Source organism: Hippopotamus amphibius, chromosome 6 (genome assembly GCF_030028045.1).
Source record: "Hippopotamus amphibius kiboko isolate mHipAmp2 chromosome 6, mHipAmp2.hap2, whole genome shotgun sequence".
NCBI classification, from domain to species: domain Eukaryota; kingdom Metazoa; phylum Chordata; class Mammalia; order Artiodactyla; family Hippopotamidae; genus Hippopotamus; species Hippopotamus amphibius.
This window is the reverse complement of record NC_080191.1, coordinates 111,821,845-111,843,334: the sequence shown is the minus strand read 5'-3', so window position 1 is coordinate 111,843,334 and position 21,490 is coordinate 111,821,845. Positions and strand designations below refer to the sequence as shown.

Genomic DNA, 21,490 nt, shown 5'->3' with positions numbered 1-21,490 from the left:
AGCTGCCAGTTTTTACAGAGCAGCAGGATATGGGTTTTAAGTAATGTAAGCAGGAAATGGGTCTCCAGCCCACACAAAATAAATGCAAAAGTACTGATTTACCCTGAGTCCACATCTGGCTTACTCATTTATAATTTTAGCCTGAACTGAAATTCTCCCACAGAACTGCAGTGTGACATCCACATCTACAGAATGTTAGACCCAAAACGGGGAGTTAGGGGATCATCCTGTGAGTCTCACTTACATATACGAATAATTTTGCCTATTTCAGGGCGATATCACACTTTTCTCATTAGTGGTAGGGTTTAGGGCCTGAGCTAAGTAAAGATGAGCTTCATGTCTTCACATTCATTGATTTTTTTTAAAGGTTTTTAAAGTAACATTTACATCTTAAACGTTAACATGTGCATAATAGGAAACCAAAAAACACAAGAAGCAAAAAACAAAGTCAACCATCATCCCAAGCAGCGTACCACTTGCTGTATCCTTCTAGGTCTCATGTGTGTATCTACACAACTAAGCATCCATTTTTATGTAATAAGATCATACAGTTATGTCTCATGCTTTTCACACATCATGAATATTTACCATTTCAGAGTCCTACAGCTATGAGTATTTTGATCACCAGGAGTACACTATACCGGGACTTCCCTGGTGGTGCAGTGGGTAAGAATCCGCCTGCCAGTGCAGGGGACACGGGTTCGAGCCCTGGTCCAGGAAGATCCCATGTGCCGCAGAGCAACAAAGCCCGTGCGCCACCACTACTGAGTCTGCGCTCTAGAGCCCACGAGACACAACTACTGAGCCCACGTGCTGCACTTACTGAAGCCCACGCGCCTAGAGCCTGTGCCCCGCAACAAGAGAAGCCACTGCACTGAGAAGCCCGCGCACCACAAGGAAGAGCAGCCCCTGGTTGTGGCAAACAGAGAAAAAAGAGCCCACACACAGCAATGAAGACCCAATGCAGCCAATAAATAAACAAATAAATTAATGAATTAATATAAAAAATATACTATACCAACTCAATCTGGAAGGAAAAAGTCATTCAACAGCTCTAAAGCTATTTGAATGGGATCAAAGGAACTGGCTGAGATGTGGGCAACTGACCCTTCATCTGCAGATAGAGCCGCCTGGAGGAGGTGACCCTCCCAGAAAGGATGGTACCCTCAGGATGCTTCCCTGTCTGGTGACCCCCAGCTTGCTCGTCAGGACCTTAATTGTAAATAAGACCCCACCCCCATGAGTCCTTCTTGGCAGATTTAACCAAATGATCTGGAGGCAGGAGGTGCAGGGCTGGTTGGTTCAGCAACTCATTGATGCCAGTTAGGGCCCAAGTTCTGTCTGTCTTTCCACTCTTCCATTCACAGGGCCTGATTTGACCTATGGCTGCCTCCCCCGGGGCTGGAGGACACTTGTGGCTACGTGCCTCTTTGTTCACATGTGTCAGAGGCAGGACACTTCTGCCCCAATGTTCTAAGCATGACTGTTTTGTTTTAGTAATTTTATTGTGATACAATTTCAAATTTGCTGACAAGTTGCAAGAATAGTACAAGGAACTCCTTCACTGTGTATCTCCTCAGTCAGATTTCTAAGTCTTAACATTTTACCACATTTTCTTTCACTCTTTCACTCTCTCTCATTTCTCTCTCTCACTTTCACACACACACCTTTTGAACCATGCAGAGTTAGTTGCAGATATCAAGAAAAAGAAGGTTCTCTTATAAAACGATTGCACCATGATCAAAGTCAGGGAATTTAAAGTTGACTCAGTGAGATATTCTAATCCTCAGTCTATACTCAAATTTCAATAACTGTCCCAAAAACGCCCTTTACAGGGAGCTTCCCTCTGCTCCAGGGTCACTGGGATTGTGCCTTGCACTTAGCTGTCATGTCTCAGTCTGTCTATCGTAAGCTTGACAATTCTGAATTTTAGTTTTGTTTTTTAATTGGGTTATTTGCTTTCTTATGATTGAGTTTTCAGAGGTTTTCTTTCTTTCTTTTTTTTTTAAAGTTGAACTCCCCAGTGGATTTCAGGGAGGCATTTTATTTTATTTTATTTTTGGCCATGCTGCGTAGCTTGTGGGATCTTAGTTCCCCAACCAGGGATCAAACCCGTGCCCCCTGCAATGGAAGTGCGGAGTCCTAACCACTGCACTGCCAGGGAATGCCCCTCAGAGGCTTTCTATATTCTACATATAAGTCCTCATCAGATATGTGATTTGTAAATATTTTCTCCTTGTCTGTGGCTTATCTTTTCATTAATTCCACAGTGTCTTTTGAACAGCAGACATTTCCTAATTTTGATGACGTCAATTTACTGTTTTTTCCTTTTATGGGTCATGAGCACGCGTCTTGAGCTCATTTTCCCTGGACCCTGTGAATGTTCACCATGAACCAATGACCATGGCTGGGACAGAATAGACTGATTGCATTGAGTCAAATGAATTGATCCAACCCTGATGTCTTCCCTGAAGCGCAGAAACCCAGCAGGTGCAAAAAAGCCTGTATAAACCCTGGGCAGAGTCAGGAAGGACGCTGGGCAGGCACCAAGAGACACCCCAAGTTACAGCTCCCAGGAGAGCGCCCCTCGGCCAGCCGTGCACCCTTGGGGCGGTGCGGCCCGGCTCCGGGGGCCTTCCCCTCCATGGCCACACGTCCCAGCTCCAAAATCCATGAGCTTCTGACCAACACAAGTCTTCAAAGCCCACTGACGGATTGTGGCTTTGCATCTCACACTCTAGGGGTCAGTGGGCACCTCCAGACCCCACAGAGGGCCCCGCCCGGCACCCTACTCAGATCCCCAAGTGCTGGGACGCAGGGCCCTGCATCTTCCTCTCACCCACCTGAGCCTGGCCACTCGCCTGGCACGTTCTCGTCCCCGTCACTTGAAAGCACCAGGAGGGACGATACATAATGGTTTTTGGTGCTGTGTGTACTCTGGTGCTGTATTAAAGCGTGTGTAATTCACAGCCCCGCAAGTAGATGATTGTGGACCACTCTTTTAATCTATTCATATGTTCTCTTCTGAATGAATCAAGTATATAATTGTTTGCAGCACAGGGTGGTGGGGAGGTGAAATGCTGAATCGAATTTGGAAAAATGCCAACGTGCCAATTTCTAAGTGTTTCTTCAACAGCAAAAGTTTTACACTCCCTCCCCTGTAAAAAAGGGTATATTATTACCACATGCCTCTCACCTCATTTTATTCCCATCAACATGGGCAAAGCTCTTTATTCCTACTGTCAAGATGGGGAAACAGAGTCTCCAAGTGGCTCTAGGATATGCTTGCTTTACCAGTGGCTCAGAGACACAGAACTGGTGAGAAACTGCTGTGGACTACAAGCCCGCTGTCCACGACACCCAGCTCCTGCCTTTTCACCAACTGCCACTCAAATTTTATCTGAAAATCCCCACAGTTATTCTATTTCCATGTCATCTCTGTTGACACCTACCCTTGGCAATATATCATTCGTGTCATGTGTGAATTCTACACGCTGACGCCCTCCACGACTTGAATTTGGAGGCTAAGCAATCATATTTATAGATAAGGCAAAGAGAAAAAAATTTTTTTGAGACTCCACTTACATTCTTTGGACATTCCCACTTCAAAGCACTTCTGGAGTCGACAGTACTGGCACCGATTCCTGGTGACTTTATTAATAACACAGTTCTTATCTCGGTGACAAGTGTAAATCATGTTCTTCTGAATACTTCTGCGGAAAAACCCCTGTAAGCAAGCAAGAAGATGAGAAAATGAAGCAAAACTACTGAGCTTCATGAGAAATCAAAGCCAACCTTATCAATGCATTGACTGCTCATTCTGAATAATGAAGTGATGGCAGCAGAAAAGTTAACTTATTTAAGCCTTAAAATCCTTGTGAAATATGAATAGTCAGTTCTTTCCCTTTGCTGCAAACCAGAAAGCCCCTTTTAATCAAAACTGGACATGACCGTTATTATCTTGCTAAAAGAAAATGAATACTAAGCAGATTGACTTGGAAAACATAATGCAGAGTTGGGTTCCTTCCAAACAGGCTTAACTTCCTAAGTGGCTTCCTTGCTGGCCAGAAAGATTTCAGGTGTGTCTGCTGTCAAGAAAGCCAATAGAATAAGCACTCCATTTGCAGAAGAAACTATCTACTTCATGAAAGAATTAGGTCTTTTCAAAGGAGTCTTCTCCAAATTCTTTTACATATTTAGCTCTGGTAATAATATTTAAAACATGATTTAATTTGCAAAGTGTTTAGAAAAATATTATCCAAGATTGGAAACAAGACAGAAAAATGACTGTCTGTTCATTTAATGGCATGTGAGAGCTGTGATGTCCAATACAGTAGCTACTAATCATACGTGGCTATTTAAATCAAAATTAATGAAAATTAAATAAAACTAGTATGATAATCTCCAGGCCCATCCATGTTGCTGCAAATGGCATTATCTCATTTTTTTTTTTATTTATTTATTTATTTTTTATTTTGTGTGTGTGTGTGTGTGTGTGTGGCACACGGGCTTAGCTGCTCCGTGGCATGTGGAATCTTCCCAGGGCAGGGCTCGAACCCATGTCCCCTGCATTGGCAGGCAGATTCTTTACCACTGCACCACCTAGGAAGTCCTATCTCATTTTTTTAATGGCTAATATTCCACTGTATATATGGACCACACCTTCTTCATCCATTCATCTGTCAATGGACATTTAGATTGCTTCCATGTCTTGGCTATTGTAAACAGTGCTGCAATGAACACTGGGGTGCATGTATCCTTTTGAACCATGCTTTTCTCTGGATACATGCCCAGGATTGGGATTGCTGGATCACATGGTAGCTCTATCTTTAGTTTTTTTTGAGGCACTTCTATACTGTTCTCCATAGTGGCTGCACCAATTTACATTCCCACCAACAGTGTAGGAGGGTTCCCTTTTCTCTACAACCTCTCCAGCATTTATTGTTTGTAGACATTTTGATGATGGCCATTCTGACTGGTGTGAGATGATATCTCATTGTAGTTTTGATTTGCATTTCTCTAATAATTAGTGATGTTGAGCAGCTTTTCATGTGTCTCTTGGCCACCTGTATGTCTTCTTTAGAGAAATGTCTGTTTAGGTCTTCTGCCCAGTTTTTGATGGAGTTTGTTTGTTTGTTTTTTGATATTGAGCTGCATGAGCTGTTTGTAAGTTTTGGAGATTAATCCCTTCAAATGCTCAACAGCCACATGTGTGCTGGGGCTACCACACTGGACAGCACATGTACAGAATATTTCCATCATTGCAGAAAGTTCCCTTGGGCAATGCATATACAGCATTGACTGACAAGCTTACCTGAGTCATCTAACGGTCTTGGGAAACATAACTTCCTTTGACTTACTGTTTATTACTGACTGGACCCTGACTCTGCAAAGATTGTAGAAGACTGGTAACTTATAAATCATGTGTCTAGTATAGGTGCAAAGATTCCTGCCTGGTTGAAATATAACCAAAGATTATTGTTTTATTGCCTTGTAGGACATTAACCTGTTGTGTCTAACTTTGCCATCTTATTCCAGCATTCTTTTTTCCAGTCACCGTATCCATCTGTCTGCCTCCCTCCCTCCCTCCCTTTTTTTTTTCATGTCCTTCTCTGAACCAGCTTTGTCATCCTACAGTTTCCCTCATTAATGAGTGATACAAATCTTCAACGTGTTACTGCATATTTGAATAAGCATTGTCTTTTAACTTTTGGAAAGTTTTATTTGACCAAAGAAGCAATTTGCTCTGATTTTTGTGAGATACTGATGAAACAAATTGGACACCAGCTTCCACGAGCACAGGGTCCCCGCCTTCTCCTCTCTGCTTACCCATCTCCCCACACAGCTTTGAAGAGAATGGAAAGTTGAGTGGTGATTGTTAACACACAGATGAATGAATAGAGAGTGACGGGTAAACCTGCTGTCTTTTCTCTCAACTAACTGCCCAACAAAAACCTCTGTACTGCTAGGAGTGTTAAAAGCAAGCAAGGAGTTTTACCGTATCAATTGTGATGTGACTTCTACTTCCATTAGAAACAATTCTCTTAAATGTAAGAAACACACCACCCAATGTGTTGAACAGCAAATAAGGCTCGCCATCTGAGTTCAACTTTCCCTGTAGTACATTAACACCCCAGGAGCCAGAACTAGAGACCTTCAAAGCTAAAGCACATTAGCAAAGAAAGCCCATGTAATACACATTGTTTAGGATATTTACGTGGGCACCCTAGGATTTTAACGTCTAAATAAACATATTTTTACTGTCATGGTTCAACTATAAACACCTGGAAATCTTGTTTAAGGTTGCAACTCCTGTCACATCCCAGACACACACATTTTCCAAGAAAACATAGTTTATTTTTGTACCTCTGGAGCTATGAATATGCTCAGAATCTAAAATAACAGGTTATAAATACTCTGAAGTGCTAAGAGAATCTGTGCACAGTGGTCACTTCAAACATATCTTTTCCTGCAAAAAATACCTACAGGACACTTTTGGCTGCCAGATGTACAAACTCAATTGACAGAAACATCATTGCTCTCCTGCCAAGAAACACTGACAACGTGGAAGATTCGGTCTTTTTGCAAGTGTGAAGCAAGTGAGGTATGGACCATGGTGACCTCCTCCATTTATTAAAAATTGAATATTCAGCTCAGCGGATTCTTAGTGAGTGAGCACAAAGGAGGGGAAACCAATCTCATGACACCCAGAGGAAAGAAGAAGAGAAAATTAAGAACGTAATATATCACTAATTATGCAGTCAGCGTGGTTCGGTAACTATGACAGCGGAAACTAGATAGGACTTCTTGGTTTTCCAAATCAGAGTTTGGGCTGGATTTCAGGAGAAGGTCTAAGTTTCAGTAAATCATTTCCACCAGGGTAGAATACTTGCTGACTAAAATGTGTGCTGTGAAGTATTTTTCTACATGGGTTGGGTAAACAGAAATCCCGTCTGAGGCCAAAGAGAGACTGCGTTGTCCAAACCCAGCTCCTCTGCAGGAGATACTGTGAAAGTTCTGTGAACCTCGTTTCCACTGCCTGGGGGACCTCGTGTGTGTGTACGTGTGGCATCATAGCCCTGTGCCACCAAAACTGTATCTACTTAATGTTTTTATTTAGGGTGATTCTTCTTTTATTTGTTTTTAAAGGTTTTTTTGATGTGGACCATTTTAAAGTCCTTATTGAATCTGTTACAATATCACTCCGGTTTTACCTTTTAGTTTTTTGGCCCTGCAGCATGTGGGATCTCAGCTCCCTGACCAGGGATCGAATCAGCCCCCCTTGCATTGGAAGGCGAAGGCTTAACCACTGGCCCTCCAGGAAAGTCCCTCTTATTTTTAACATTACTTAAAATGGAAACCTTTAACCTCTGGCTCATTGTGAAAACCAGCACCGACTGTCAATATGAGAAGGCATTCATAAACAAGCAAAATGAAGTCGAACCAAACAATCATTAGATGCGCGTTGACCCTTGCTGCTGAAGGCTCGGAGTCCCGCCTCCTCGCTCCTGGCTGAGAGGGAACGGAGCAAGACGTAGGAACAGATCAGCACTGACTTGAGACTTCTCTTTGAGGATTTCAGAGAAAATAAACACTCACTGTGTTTATCACTATGTGACTCCATGAGGTTTAAAGCTATGAATCTGTCCCACCTAAAACTGGGAGCCCCATAATTTGGGAATCAACACTGTATCCCAAAATTGTTATATGTAAAATGAGCTTTAGAAGCACTGAGTTCCAACAGAAACAGACTCTCAGATTTTGAAAATAAACATCTGGTTACCAAAGGGGAAAGGGTGGAGGGAGGGATAAATTAGGAGTTTGGGATTAACATACACACACCACTATAGATAAAACAGATAATCAACAAGGACCTACTATAAAGCACAGGGAACTATACTCCATATTCTATAGTAACCTATATGGGAACAGAATCTGAAAAAGAATGGATATATGTATATGTATAACTGAATCACTGTGCTGGACATCTGAAACTAACTCCAACATAAAATAAAAGTTAAATTAAAAAAATTTTTAAGTGAAAAAAAATTTTTTTTCCTTAAAATAAAGTACCAAGTTCAAGTGTGATAGTTCTTGCAGCCAGTACATGGGTAGAGACACATCTGGAAGAGAAAAGAGTGAAAAGCTGAGTGTACAGATGAAGGATTTGGTCCTCTTTGGAGGAGCAGCCCCAGGGGAGAGGGGAGGCAGGAAACTGCAGAGGAAGAACCCTGGTGGGGAAGCTGAGCGGCAGGTCTGGGGAGTCACAACCTCAAGGCTAGGCACTCACCTTCTAAGGGAGGGTCTGGAGGCTTATTTCCAAAACCCTTCCCAGCTATACATTTCTGGGACTCCAAGTGTGTCGTTGCACCAGGGAGCGACAAGTTGGGATGGCATAAGAGTGAGGATGAAGGGGTTTCTGTGGGCAAAGAAAACGGCCAAGGAAGAGGTGGTGTTTGAAGACAAAGGAGGGAGAGACCCTCCACCTGTAGGGGTAACAACTGTAATTTCTTCAGACTCACAGACACAGAGAACAGACTGGTGGTTGGCAAGGAGGAGGGGGCTGGGGGAGAGAAGGATTGGGAGGTTGGGATTAGCAGATGCAAACTATTATATATAAGATGGATAAACAACAAGGTCCTACTCTATAGCACAGGGAACTATACTCAATATCCTGTGATAAATCATAATGGAAAAGAATATGAAAAAGAATGTAGATATATATATATATATATATACACAAGATACATATATATACACACATATATATATTTATCTGTCACTTTGTTGTATAGCAGAAATTAATACAACATTGTAAATCAAATATACCTCAATAAAATAAATTAAAAAAACAAAAACAAGAACAACTATGATTTCTTCAGACTCACAGACACAGAGAAAAGGCTGGTGGTTGCCAAGGAGGGAGGCAGTTGGGAGAGGGATGAAGTGGGAGTTTGGGATGAGCAGATGTAAGCTATTATATATAGGATAGATAAACAACAAGGATCCTCCGTACAGCACAGGGAACTATACTCAATATTCTGGGATAAACCACAATGGAACAGAATATGAAAACGGATGTATATATGTGTATAACTGAGTCACTCTGCTATACAGCAGAAATTAACACAACACTGTAAATCAACTATACTTCAATAAAATAAATCAAAAAAAAAAAAAAACAAACAAAAATAACTGTGATTTCTTGGGACTAGCCTGGGGCTTAAAAGACATCAACAAGAGGGCTTTCAGATGGCGTCACCTTTACCTTGGAGCGGAGACCTCACCACACCTCTGGGGGACCCTGGGCGGGTGTCTGTGGCCAGATGGAGGCTGGCCTGTCAATCCTGGCTCATGGTCGCTGGTCATCAGTAAGTCTGAGGGCCTGGTTTTCCGACACCAAGTCTAGGGTTGCTGGTGCCACAACTCTCCTCTTTCACTTTCCAGAAACATCCTTTTCCCAGTAAATACATAAGACTATCAGGTCTTGAAGACATACGTCATCTCACCCAGGAAGCCTTCCCCGCCTGATCCAAGTACACATGGATGCTTCCTCTCCTAGGACGCATCCTATACGAGTGTGATATATAAAATATTCATCAATAGCACCGTCCACTTCAGAGGTTACGTGGCCATTGTGAGGGAATGCCAGCCTCTGGCCAGCAGTCACAGCCTCAGGAGCCAAATGGGCTTCAGAGATTTCCACCACTGGCTGTCACAGCAGCACCACCAAGTGTGACATCTTTCTCACTGGGATTCCGGCCCCTGTGACAGGGGACAAGGAGGGGCATGGGGGCTGGCTCCCCAAAACTAGGGTGGGCAGCATGGGGGGTTCCATGGTGGCTTTATTTTTAAAGCTCTTTATTGGAACATAATTGCTTTACACTGTTGTGCCAGTTTTTGCTGTACAACAAAGTGAATCAGCTGTATTTATACATATATCCCCACATCCCCCCCCTCCCACCCTCCCTATCCCACCCCTCTAAGTCCTCACCCATCCTCAAGCTGATCTCCCTGTTTTATGCAGCAGCTTCCCACAAGCTATCTATTTTACATTTGGCAGTGTATATATGTCAATGCTACTCTCTCACTTTGTCCCAGCTTCCCCTTCACCCCCAACCCGTGTCCTCAAGTCTGTTCTCTACATCTGCATTTTTATTTTTGCCCTGTCACTGGGTTCATCAGTACCATTTTTTTAGATTCCATATACGTGAGTTAGCATACGGTATTTGTTTTTCTCTTTCTGGCTTACCTCACTCTGTATGACTGACTCTGGGTCCATCCACCTCACTACAAAGATCTCAATTTCATTCCTTTTTTCTGTGGTGGCTTAACATGTCTTTCCTGGAATCACCACAGTGGACTTGGGTGGAGGAAGACAAAGACTGAAGGCAACGGTTAGTTAACAACTGGTAGGAACATAGTTCAATATTTAAGTACCTGGTACAACTGGATTGGTGCGTATCAAGTGCATATCCCCAGGACCAGGACAGAACCTGACACATGGTAGATATCTGATAAACAGTTGTCGATTGAATGAATGAACAGCGGACATCTTCAGCTATAACCAGAGCCAGAATTACAGTCCTGGATGAACTATACCTTAATTCCACAAAATATTCCTCAGTGTTAATGTATTCCTTGAGGATGATATTATCTGTACTTAGGAAAGGAAGCAACCAGACTTCCCTGAGTTTAGTAGAAGATCCACTGATTTGAGCTGTAATCGGGTTAGTCAATCAAGACTTAAGTTGGTTAGCCATGATTTGTGTTGGTTAATCTTGACCTCTGTTAATTAACTTTTGTTGGTTCACTGCTAACTTGGCGAACTCTGACGTTTGCTGTCTAATCATGGCTTCTGCGGCTTAAGCGTGACTTCTATTGTTTGTGATTGCCAAAGTACAACTGTCATCACTAGACCTGGGTTAAGTGTTTTCTAACCACGGATTTTTCAGCCTTTCTTATCTCATGCTCTTCTACTCTTGCTATCAAAGAACTGGGGTCCAACCAAAAAGAAAAAAAAAAATACTCATTTGGTGGAGAAGGCCACATAGGTCTCAGAGTCATCTGCGAGCCATTTGCTTCACATCTCAGCAACAACCATGGAAGGTCCACATCCTACTCAGGTTTCTTCTGTCTCCCCTCGGGGATATGAGGTGCCATTGTTCTAACTAATGTACTATCTATGGGACAGAAACAGTCCTACATCAGAAGGAACGGTATCTGCCTCTTGTAAACCTAAATATCCTCCTATATCTGAATACTTAATTCATTATTCCCTTGATGGACTAGTCAAATGTCCCAAATCTAAACAGGACATGGAAAAAAGTGACTCATCTCACTCCTTCTTCATATTTTGATGTGAGATTAAGTTGGGCCTCCTTCTCTCCTCTAATACTCTCAAATCACTGCTCCAATCCTCATCATTTTTTCTCCCATTCATGGGACCGGTTTCACCTTCTAGTTTTCAGATATCCACACATATAATAACCTTTACCCTCTCCCAAAGGGGGTTTTTTGGTTGGTTTAGACAGTGGGCTAGTAGTTAAGAATTAGACTTTAAAATATTTTTGTGAAAAATAATTGCCTGGGGACTTCCCTGGCGGTCCAGTGGTTAAGATGCCGCTTTTCCACTGCGGGGGCACAGGTTCGATTCCTGGTTGGGGAACTAACATCCCGCATGCCACGCCACCAAAAAAAAAAAAAAAAAAGAAAAAGAATTGCCTGTAGTTTGTGTATTATGTATAATTATATTACATATAATATCTTGCCTTACAGAAATGGAGTGGGGCTGAGAATATTTAAAATTAATTTTTATTGGAATACAGCTGACTTACAATGTTGTGTTAGTTTTAGGTGTACAGCAAAGTAAATCAGTTATACATATACATATAGCCACTCTTTTTCAGATTCTTTTCCCATATAGGCCATTACAGAATACTGAGTATAGTTCCCTGTGCTGTGCAGTAGGTCCTTGTTGGTTATGTATTTTATATACAGTAGTGTGGACATGTCAATTCCAATCTCCCAATTTACACCCCCCCCCCCAACCTTCCCCCTTGGTAACCACAAATTTGTTTTCTACATCTGTGGCTATATTTCTGTTTTGTAAATAAGTTCATTTGTATACTTTTTTTAGATTCCACATGTTATCATATAATACTTCTCTTTCTCTGTATGACTTACTTTGCTTAGTATGATAATCTCCAGGTCCATCTATGTTGCTGCAAATGGCATTATTTCATGCTTTTTTATGGCTGAGTACTACTCCACTGTATATATGTACCACATCTTCTTTATCCATTCCTCTGTTGATGGACATTTGGATTGCTTCCATGTCTTGGCTATTGTAAATAGTGCTGCAGTGAATATTGGGGTGCATGTATCTTGTCTACTAATGGTTTTCTCTGGATATATGCCCAGGAGTGGGATTGCTGGATTATATGGTAATTCTGTTTTTAGTTTTTTAAGGAACCTCCATACTGTTCTCCTTAGTGGCTGTGCCAACTTACATCCCAACAACAGTGTAGGAGGGTTCCCTAATTGGTAAGGTAGGAATACACTGTTTGGGGCTCTGATTTTACCCTTTATGTCATAGTTTTGTTGTCATAATCTATGCCGCTGGCACCTGGTGAACAAAGGCTGGAGATGGCATTAAATATCCTACAATGCGCAGGACCACCTATAACAATTCCCTTGCTGTAGACTGAATGTATCCCTCGAAATTTCCTACATTGACGCCTATCGCCCAATGTGATGGTATTAGGAGGTGGGGCATTTGGGAAGCACTTGGGCAGTTAGGGTACAGCCCTTATAAAAGAGGCCTCAGAGCTAGCTTGTCCCTCCTCCCCCCAAGTGAAGGTAAAGGGAAAAGCCATTCATCTAAGAAACAGACACTCATCTAGGAAGCAGGCGTTCATGAAACTCTGAATCTGCCAAGTGCCTTGGTCTAGGATTTCCCAGCCTCCAGAACTATGAGAAATAAATGTTTGTTGCTTATGTAAAATTAAAAAAAAAAAAAAAGAATTAGGCTTTCGCTCGGGTGCACATGGATTTAAACTCTGACTTGGCCGCTTACTAACTGTGTGATATTGAGCAAGTTACACTAAGCCTTGGTTTCCTCATCTGTAAAATGGGGATAGTGACAGTACCTACTTCATAGGATCGCTCAGTGCACCCAATCAGGGAACACATACAGTGTCAGTGCAATGCCCAGCACACAGCAACAGCCCAGTGAATGGCAGTTATTGCTAAAGAGCTTTTGCCTCTTTTTCCAAAGCTTTCTTCTGGGCAATTTCCAATATACATTTTGTGTTTTAAATAGAGATTCCCAAATAGGATAGAACACTACTCTGAATCTCTGAACAACACGGGCTATTGTGGGCAGACAGCCTCATGATTCCAAAGACTCATTCGTCTATTGATCCATTCACTCAATGCCAATTGACTGGGGTGGAGGCGGTGGGCTCTCCCAGGGCACACAGAGATGGATAAAGCCTGCCCTGCCCCTCCTCAACCTATGGAGCATTAAGTGAACCAAGCAGTGTGGAAGCAGCAGGTGGAAAAGGGCCCCGTACAGTGCCGGGCACACAGCAGGCACACATCAACTGTTTATGGAGTAAAGGCCCTAGGAATTCAAAGGAGTCAGAAAGGAGTCGGCACTGGACCCCAGCCCTAACAAAAGGGTAGGATCTGAACGGCAAGGCAACCAACAAGGACCTACTGTACAGCACAGGGAACTCTACTCAATAGTCTGGGATAACCTATATGAGAAAGTATCTGGAAAAGAATGGATGTATGGATATGTATAACTGACTCACCATGCTGTACACCTGAAACACAACATTGTAAATCAACTATAATGCAAGAAAATTAAAAAAAAAAAAAACAAAAAACATTCCCCCTAAGGAGCATTGTGGGTGAGCAGAGGTTGGGGTGAGGGAGAACAGGGAAGGGCATGAGCTAGGCCGGCAGACCCGTGATGGGATGTGCGTATGAGACGCAGCTGGGACAGCGGCTGATGTGCAGACAGGGAAGATCGCGAAGGCCACGCCAGGCCCTTGCTGGGAAAGCACTCACTCTTCTGTGCAGGGGAGGGCTCGGGGAGGACGGAACCTCTGTCACGACAGTTCAGGAAGCTGTGCATCCCTGATTTCACCGTGTATTAATTTAACACACACTGAAGCAAACAGTGAGCTCTGGGTATCAGGACAAATTCCTAAAACCCCGAGCCTGCCCTCAGGTCTGAGCAGGAATGGAGCCCAAGAATCCCTGATTTCTGAAATGGCGGGGCGATCGGCTGACGCGTGTGTCATCCAAAAGTTGCTTCTGAGGATTTACACCGCAGTGTTTTGAAGGGAGGTCGCTTTGTTGCCTTAGAGCCATTTACATCGGGTTTAGCAAGTGCGGAAAGCGTTATGGTCGTTTGAAGAAAGGCACGAAGGTAAAACTTTTTTCTTTTTTTAAGAAAAGGCAACTTGGCCCCACACGCATTATAAAAAGCATCGGGTCAGGAGAAATTCGCCCCAAAAGGAGTGTGGGAAGCACATCTGTTTGCACTGGGCTTTTGCAGAGTTAATTTCTATCCCACGCAACGTTCAAAAGGGTAATTTCTCCTTCCAGAGTGAGAGAAGAGAAAGAAAAGTGAGGAGTGTTACTTAGCTGTTTTTCCTCACGCCTTAAAAGAACTATATCTCAACCCCATCTCAATCAAAGAAGAAGACGTAGGCCGCCCCAGGCGGGCATGCCCCAGGCCAGCGAGGCCAGCGCAGCGAGGTCCGGGCCAGGCTAGAGCTGTAATTCCCATTTCCAGCCAGAAGCAGAGATGCTGCCAGTAGGTGAGTGTGGAATAATCCCATCACAGCTACTTTGGGAAACTCAGCCTTTAGACCAGGAAACACGTTGCCTTAAACAAACAAAAAACACCCTCTGGAGTGAGTGGAAGTCTATGCGTGACAACGTCTGAAAAGTTATTAATAGCCAGATTTGGGGGGAGAAAGAGAAAAGTGAAGACCTTTTCACCCCATTGAAAGACAATGGTGAGAGGGAGGGAGAAAGTAGAAAAACAGCCCACTATTTTGATGACAAACAGAGAGCTTCCTCCCCAGCAGGGAGGGTGGGCACACATGCGACATGAAGAACACCGGACAGTCAGGCTGGGGCGGGGCAGGGGGCCCATCTGAACCACGAAAGGAAAACAACGTAAGATTCCTGCTCCAAACAAGAAAGTCGAGTTGTCCCAAGGGACAGAGGCTTAGAGCTGTTTATTTTTTGTTTGGAAAAAAAAATAAAAAACCCCTGCCAGGGGAAGGTCCCACTGTTGGGAATGTAGTAAAGATGAATGGGTAACAGTGGTGAAGATCGAGAGCTCTGAGGTCTGACGGTCGCAGCTTCTATAAGGTCCCTTATTCCACACGCCTCTCGCCTGGTCCCTGGAAAAGTGTCCCTTCTGTCTTTCCATTTGACCACGCATTTCAGTCCTAACTCTCTCCTTTCAACTCCCTCGGATCAGAAGTTTCCTGATCACATTTACTCTTGCCCAGGTTAGAAAGGCAAGCCTTTATTTTGGGAGATGCCTAGAAAGATGGTTCTAAAGAAGGCGATGACTACAGATTTAACAAAAACATCATCTCTGTGGGAATGAGTCTTTCCAGAAGACGGTGATTATGGCCTTTTCCTGGACTTTGTCAGGTGAACCCCTGGGCGCTCAACCCCTGTTAGACCCAGAGGCCAATGCTCTCAATCCTTCTAATCCCCAGTTAATTAAAACTCCCTGGGAATACCAAGGCAAAGGTAGCCCGTGTTCTTAACTGCAAACCTGAACTCACAACACCAGAGATCAAGGTTTAAACCTCCAAAGTCTTCCACGTCCCAGGGAGGGCACTGGGCCAATGCAGTCAGTCCACAATGTTCTTTATTTTAGAGGAACGTGATCTGGGGAAGAAATGCCACCATGTAATATAAACCAGGAACCAACAAGTAAGAAGAGATTAATTAGTACAAAATGTCTTTTAATTTAGGTGAAAAAACGGCTTTTTATATTTCTGAAACTTGACCTTGGATAAACTAAGAGGTTTTGAAAGTGCCTGGTTATCACATAGGTCTGAGTGATTATTACCGACCCATTCTGATTGGTAGGCAGCCAGTCTATCAGGTTTGGGGGCCAATAATCACAAACAAAATTTGGGGGGAGAGAGTTTCACAAGGCAACTAAACACTACCGGTTAAACTGGCTGCTTTTCAAAAGTGAAGGGACCTGCTCTGGGCTGGTTTCCCGAGCGTGTGGCCTCATGGCCACACAGAGCTCGGCTCTAAAAGGGCAGTTGGCGTACGGCTTTGCTGTCATTGTCTTGAAATTCTGAGTCATTTTCGAATAAGAGGTGATGTTTTCACTTTGCACTGGGTCCTGAAGCAGCCAGTCCTGGCTCCAGAATACCATCTCCAGCAAAGGCTTCCAATCATCTTCCCCCGTGAGGACCTGAAAGTCTTGGGTAGCCTCTGTTCTCCCCTCGTTGACCTGAAGGCTAGTTGTAAGACTGCAGACCAGACGGAATGAAGCACGTCCGCCACCACACTTAGTCTCCCCAGGATCTCCTCGGGATGCGTCTGAGCAATTCGATGGCTCCAGAAAGAACCAGAAGGGAAAACCACTCAGGGCGTATCTGATATTCTACAGTATGCTTTATTTCCCGCTTGGATGAGGGACTTCGGAGGGCTCTGGGAGGAGTAGGAAGAATACCAAGAACTTTTTCAGAATTGGATAAAATTTCCTTCCAAATAGCACATATATTTAGGAGCAATCTCAGGAGGGAATCCAGGAGCTTACCCATAGGCCTCCTAGACCTCTCTCACTCCCCTTGGGAGCCACCAAAATAAAGAGTAAAGTAGAAAGAAGGTGAGGAACATGAGGTCAAACAGTTAATCTGTTATCCAAAGAATTTCTGTACAGCAGGTTAGATACCACAAATAGAGTATCTTGGGGACCACTTCCCCGCTTCTCAAGAGTTTGAGTTGACACAGGGTAGAAGGAAAAACTGTAAGAGAGAAAAAAGCCTCTAACATGGATGATTTCACTGGGCTCCACATAGCTTTCTTTAAATCTGGTCTCAAGAATTTACTTTAAACCAACCAAAGACATCTGTTTTCTAGATTACTTGGGTCAGTTATTCTGTGCCCTTCCACCATGAAACCCATAGTTACCGATTTATCATCGGGATTACTCTAAATATAACAGGGCAAGAAGCCAATGCATTTTAAGTTTTCTAATTCTCAATTCTTTCAGTGAGAAAAATGCACCAAAATAGCTCCTCAGCTACAGCCCAGGAGTTAGCAGACCCCAGCTGCTTTGCACATTAATTACTAAATCTCATCTGGACCCAAGTTCAAGATCTTCATCTGTACCGAACAGGGGAGAAAAGGTAAGCAGAAGAAACAGAGCCAAAACGTGCTCAAATATACTTAAACTCTTTGCAGAGGAGCACGAATTTTTAAATCACTTTTAGAAGTCTGGCATGCAACATGTCACCATCAACAGAGCCAGGACTCACTCCGTCAAGACATGCGTACTGATGACAAGGTACACCTCACGGAAGTTCTGTGTATCATATAATTCAAAGGCCTCTCACACACACCAACAATTAGGATGTACTGGTATTGTTCTATGATGTGAAGAGGGACCTAAATCAGAAAAGAAAAAAAAAAACGCTGGACCAAAATTTCTTGTACTTTGTCCAAGTTAATTTAATTTTCAGGGCCAGTTAGGGATCTTCTCACTGGAATTTTTCTCACTTATTTTGTATGTGGTTATGTCCTGAATCTGACATGAAAAGGAAGAAATCATAGGGGATGTGGGAGCAGGAGAAGGGAAGCACGTCAGGCCTTTACATGTAAATCGTCAGGAGTCTGACAATTGTAAAATAATGGACACTGATTGGCTATAGGATTCTGCTTCTCCTCATCACAGATGCTGCTCTGACAGAGCAACAATCTCACTAACAGGTGGTGAGACAACACTTTTTAAGCTCCAGCTCTCAAAATGGATTCTGTCCTTGTAGGGAAAAGCCATGGTGACTCCTGGCTGAGGCCTGCTACGCACCTTATCCCAAATCTACCTTCTGAACACTGAGGTCATCAATGAAATGGTCTGGAGCCCGCCTGCCCCCCAAAGTTGCCCATCTCCTTTGTCCAGGCCTCCACACCTAGAGCATCCTCTCTCTCCTCCGAGCCTTCACATATGCTGTTCCCTATGACTCAAAGTCCTTTCCCTGCCTTGCCCTTTAGTTCACAATATAGCCCCCAAGAGGGTCAGGCACCTGTGAATCCCCTACTACACAGCAGCACACCCTATGGTAACACTCACTCCACAACACAGCAGTGATGGATCTTCACGTCTTTCTTCTCCCAAACAGGAATCTTTTGCAGGCAGTACCTTAATTATCTTTGTGATGGAGCATGTGCAATTTTTCTAATTAGAAAACAATGTGGTGCACCCATTGCTCATAGCAGATCCATTCATGGTGGCCAGGACATGGAATCAGCCTAAATGCCCATTGACAGATGAATAGATAAAGAAGATGTGGCACATATACACAATGGAATACTACTTAGCCATAAAAAGTGAAATAATGCCATTTATAGCAAGGTGGATACAACTAGAGATTATCATCTAAGTGAAGTCAGAAAGAGAATGACAAATACTGTACAATATCACATATGTGGAATCTAACATGACACAAGTGAACTTATCTACAAAACAGAAATAGACTCACAGAAATAGAGAACAGACTTGTGGTTGCCAAGGGGGAGGGGAGGTGGGGGAGGGATGGACTGGGAGTTTGGGGTTAGTAGATGCAAACTATTACACATAGGATAGGTAAACAACACGGTCCTACTGTATAGCATGGGGAACGATAGCCAATAGTCTGTGATAAACCATAATGGAAAAGAATGTAAAAAAGAATATATATATATACAGTATATGTATATATATATATATATATACACATATATGTATATATATGTGTATATACATACATAACTGAATCAATTTGCTGTACAGCAGAAACTAACACAACATTGTAAATCAACTCTATTTCAACAAAAAAATAACATGGTGCAAGTTATTTTGCTTTTTAGATATGTGGAGATTTCACATAGAAGGAAAGGGAGGAAAAGAAAGATTGGCATGGAAACTTAAATTCAATAAATAAAACAACCACCAAAATTTTTCAAGTATAAGGAAAAGGAAAAAGGAAGTTAAATTTTCAATAGTGAAACTCCAATATCATAAATTCAGACAGCAATGCCAACTTCATGACTTATCCCAACCTCCTTTCTTTCTTATTCCAAATTAGTAAGAAATTGGCTCAAATTTCACCCCCAGCTCCTCTTTCTTGATCTTTAAAATTAAAGTTGCAGTATTATGTCAGCACGGTGCCAAGATCTGAGATTAAACAGGTCCCCAGTGCAAAAGGTAAAGTTCTCTTAAACAGCATGAACTTGCCTGCAATTAGCACATTACGGCTCCCACCCAAGCACCTCGCGTTGTAAAAATGAGCTTCTGAAGCTGCCGCTCTTGGAGACCTTGACTTTTGTACATTCTGTGCCCATTTTACAAGAGAAAATTTGGCAGAACACACACAATTCATTTTTTAAGTGTTACTTCTCTGCTTTTCCATCTCATCCCTGACTTTAGTTGATAAAAGGAGCAGGGCTTCTGACTACACTGGGGAGAAGGGGAAAAACAGTCCCAGTCATAAAAGAGGTACCTGCCAATTAGTTCAACTGTTCTCCAGTTTTCAATTAAAGGCAGCTAATGGATGTAGGGGGACACACTTTATTTTTCCTGACAGAGCCCTTATTTTTAAACTCTTAGCTTCATTTAACAAAATTGCTGGCTTTAGACAGAAGGAACACACATCTTGAGTGAAAAGCTGTATGTTCTCCTATTTCCCGTATGAAAATGTCATTTTTCTCCTTGGTGGCTACTTCGCACGTGGCCTCCCAAAGCTCTGCCACCTGGGACGGGCTTGTGGCGTGGTCCCCGCCCCAGGGGATGGGTGTTGAGTTCACGCTCCCCGCCAGCGAGGCATCCCCGGAGCTCTGGGGTGCTTCACCTGACTCTGCTCTCTTTGGAAGAGCATTCTGTGGAACTTCATTTACCCTTCCAACTTTTTCCAGAGGGACAAAGAAGATAACTTGGAAGGGTGTGTTTATTTGGAACTCATCTAAAAGAACTTCAGTCTCACTTAAGCATCTGCCTGTATACAGAATTTGGGAATTATTTTCCTGAGATCAAACAGGACTAAACATTCCCTTGGCCACGTCTGGCCTCCTTCCTTGGAACACACACGTTTTGGGGATGGATATTTTTATCCAGAGTTTTCTCAAATGAATAATTAGGAGATGTGCACAGGCAGGTGTAGGAAAAAGAGCTGGGTCCCCATAAATCACGGTCAACTGATGTGTAACCACCAAAAGACAATGACTTTAAATATATTGTTGTTTTTTTTTAAATTTATTTATTGGTTGCGTTGGGTCTTTGTTGCTGTGTATGGGCTTTCTCTAGTTGTGGCGAGCAGGGGCTACTCTTTGTTGCAGTGCGTGGGCTTCTCGTTGCAGGGGCTTCTCTTGTTGTGGAGCACGGGCTCTAGGTGCGTTGGCTTCAGTAGTTGTGGTGCACGGGCTCTAGAGTGCAGGCTCAGTAGTTGTGGCGCACAGGCTTATTTGCTTCGGGATCTTAGTTCCCCTGCATTGGCAGGCGGATTCTTAACCACTGCGCCACCAGGGAAGTCCTGAATGACTTATTGTTAACAGTCTAGCAGTTTTGTTTCTGCGGGACTGCACTGTCGCTAGACTTCAGGGAGTCAGAGTTGGGGAAGAAATCCTTCAGGACTGGACCAGCCACCCCCTCAGGGCCGGAAAAGCTGCTGTGAATCACATGATTCTGGATATTTGAGATTTAACATGTCTACGGGGGCAAGACAATAGACATCATATAGTAATTCCTATTTGTTTTAACATCACCTGAAGTTTGCTTGGTTCACCCAAAGCTGCAAGAGACACGTTAGGACTGAGCATTACACCTCGGTGGATGTTAGAACAGACCTTGTGAAAACACCAGGCAGTGACACAAAAGCGGTGTTTTCATCCTGCCAAGAAAACGGAGAGGAGTTTCAGGAGCCCATCAGAAGGAGATTCTGAAATAATCTGTAATTTCAGGTTTCCAAGCGGCTTTTACGAGCTTGCTTACCCGAAGCATTTCAGAGCGTCATCTCTTTTAATTTTTAATTTTTATCCATATGATGCTCCACAAACATCCCGACCGGAATCATGGCCCCTCATCTTGTTATCTTAATGGGGGGAGGATAGAGTGTCCTGCCACCCTTCCGCATTAGGTGTCCTCATTTACAGATTGAGGAAAAAAGTGCCAAACGTGAATTATTTAAGATCTATTGTATCAGTGTGTGTTCTGTAAGCATTCACTACCGGC

At 43.2% G+C, this 21,490-nt stretch overlaps 1 protein-coding gene across 1 annotated transcript in view; it reads right to left on the bottom strand.

Moving 5' to 3' along the window:
- RARB (retinoic acid receptor beta) overlaps positions 1-21,490 on the bottom strand; it is a 189,719-nt gene that overhangs the window by 110,669 nt on the left and 57,560 nt on the right. Inside the window, exon 3 of the mRNA XM_057740063.1 lies at positions 3,586-3,727. Within this exon, the coding sequence (XP_057596046.1) occupies positions 3,586-3,727 (142 nt within the window). The remainder of the gene's footprint in view (positions 1-3,585; positions 3,728-21,490) is intronic.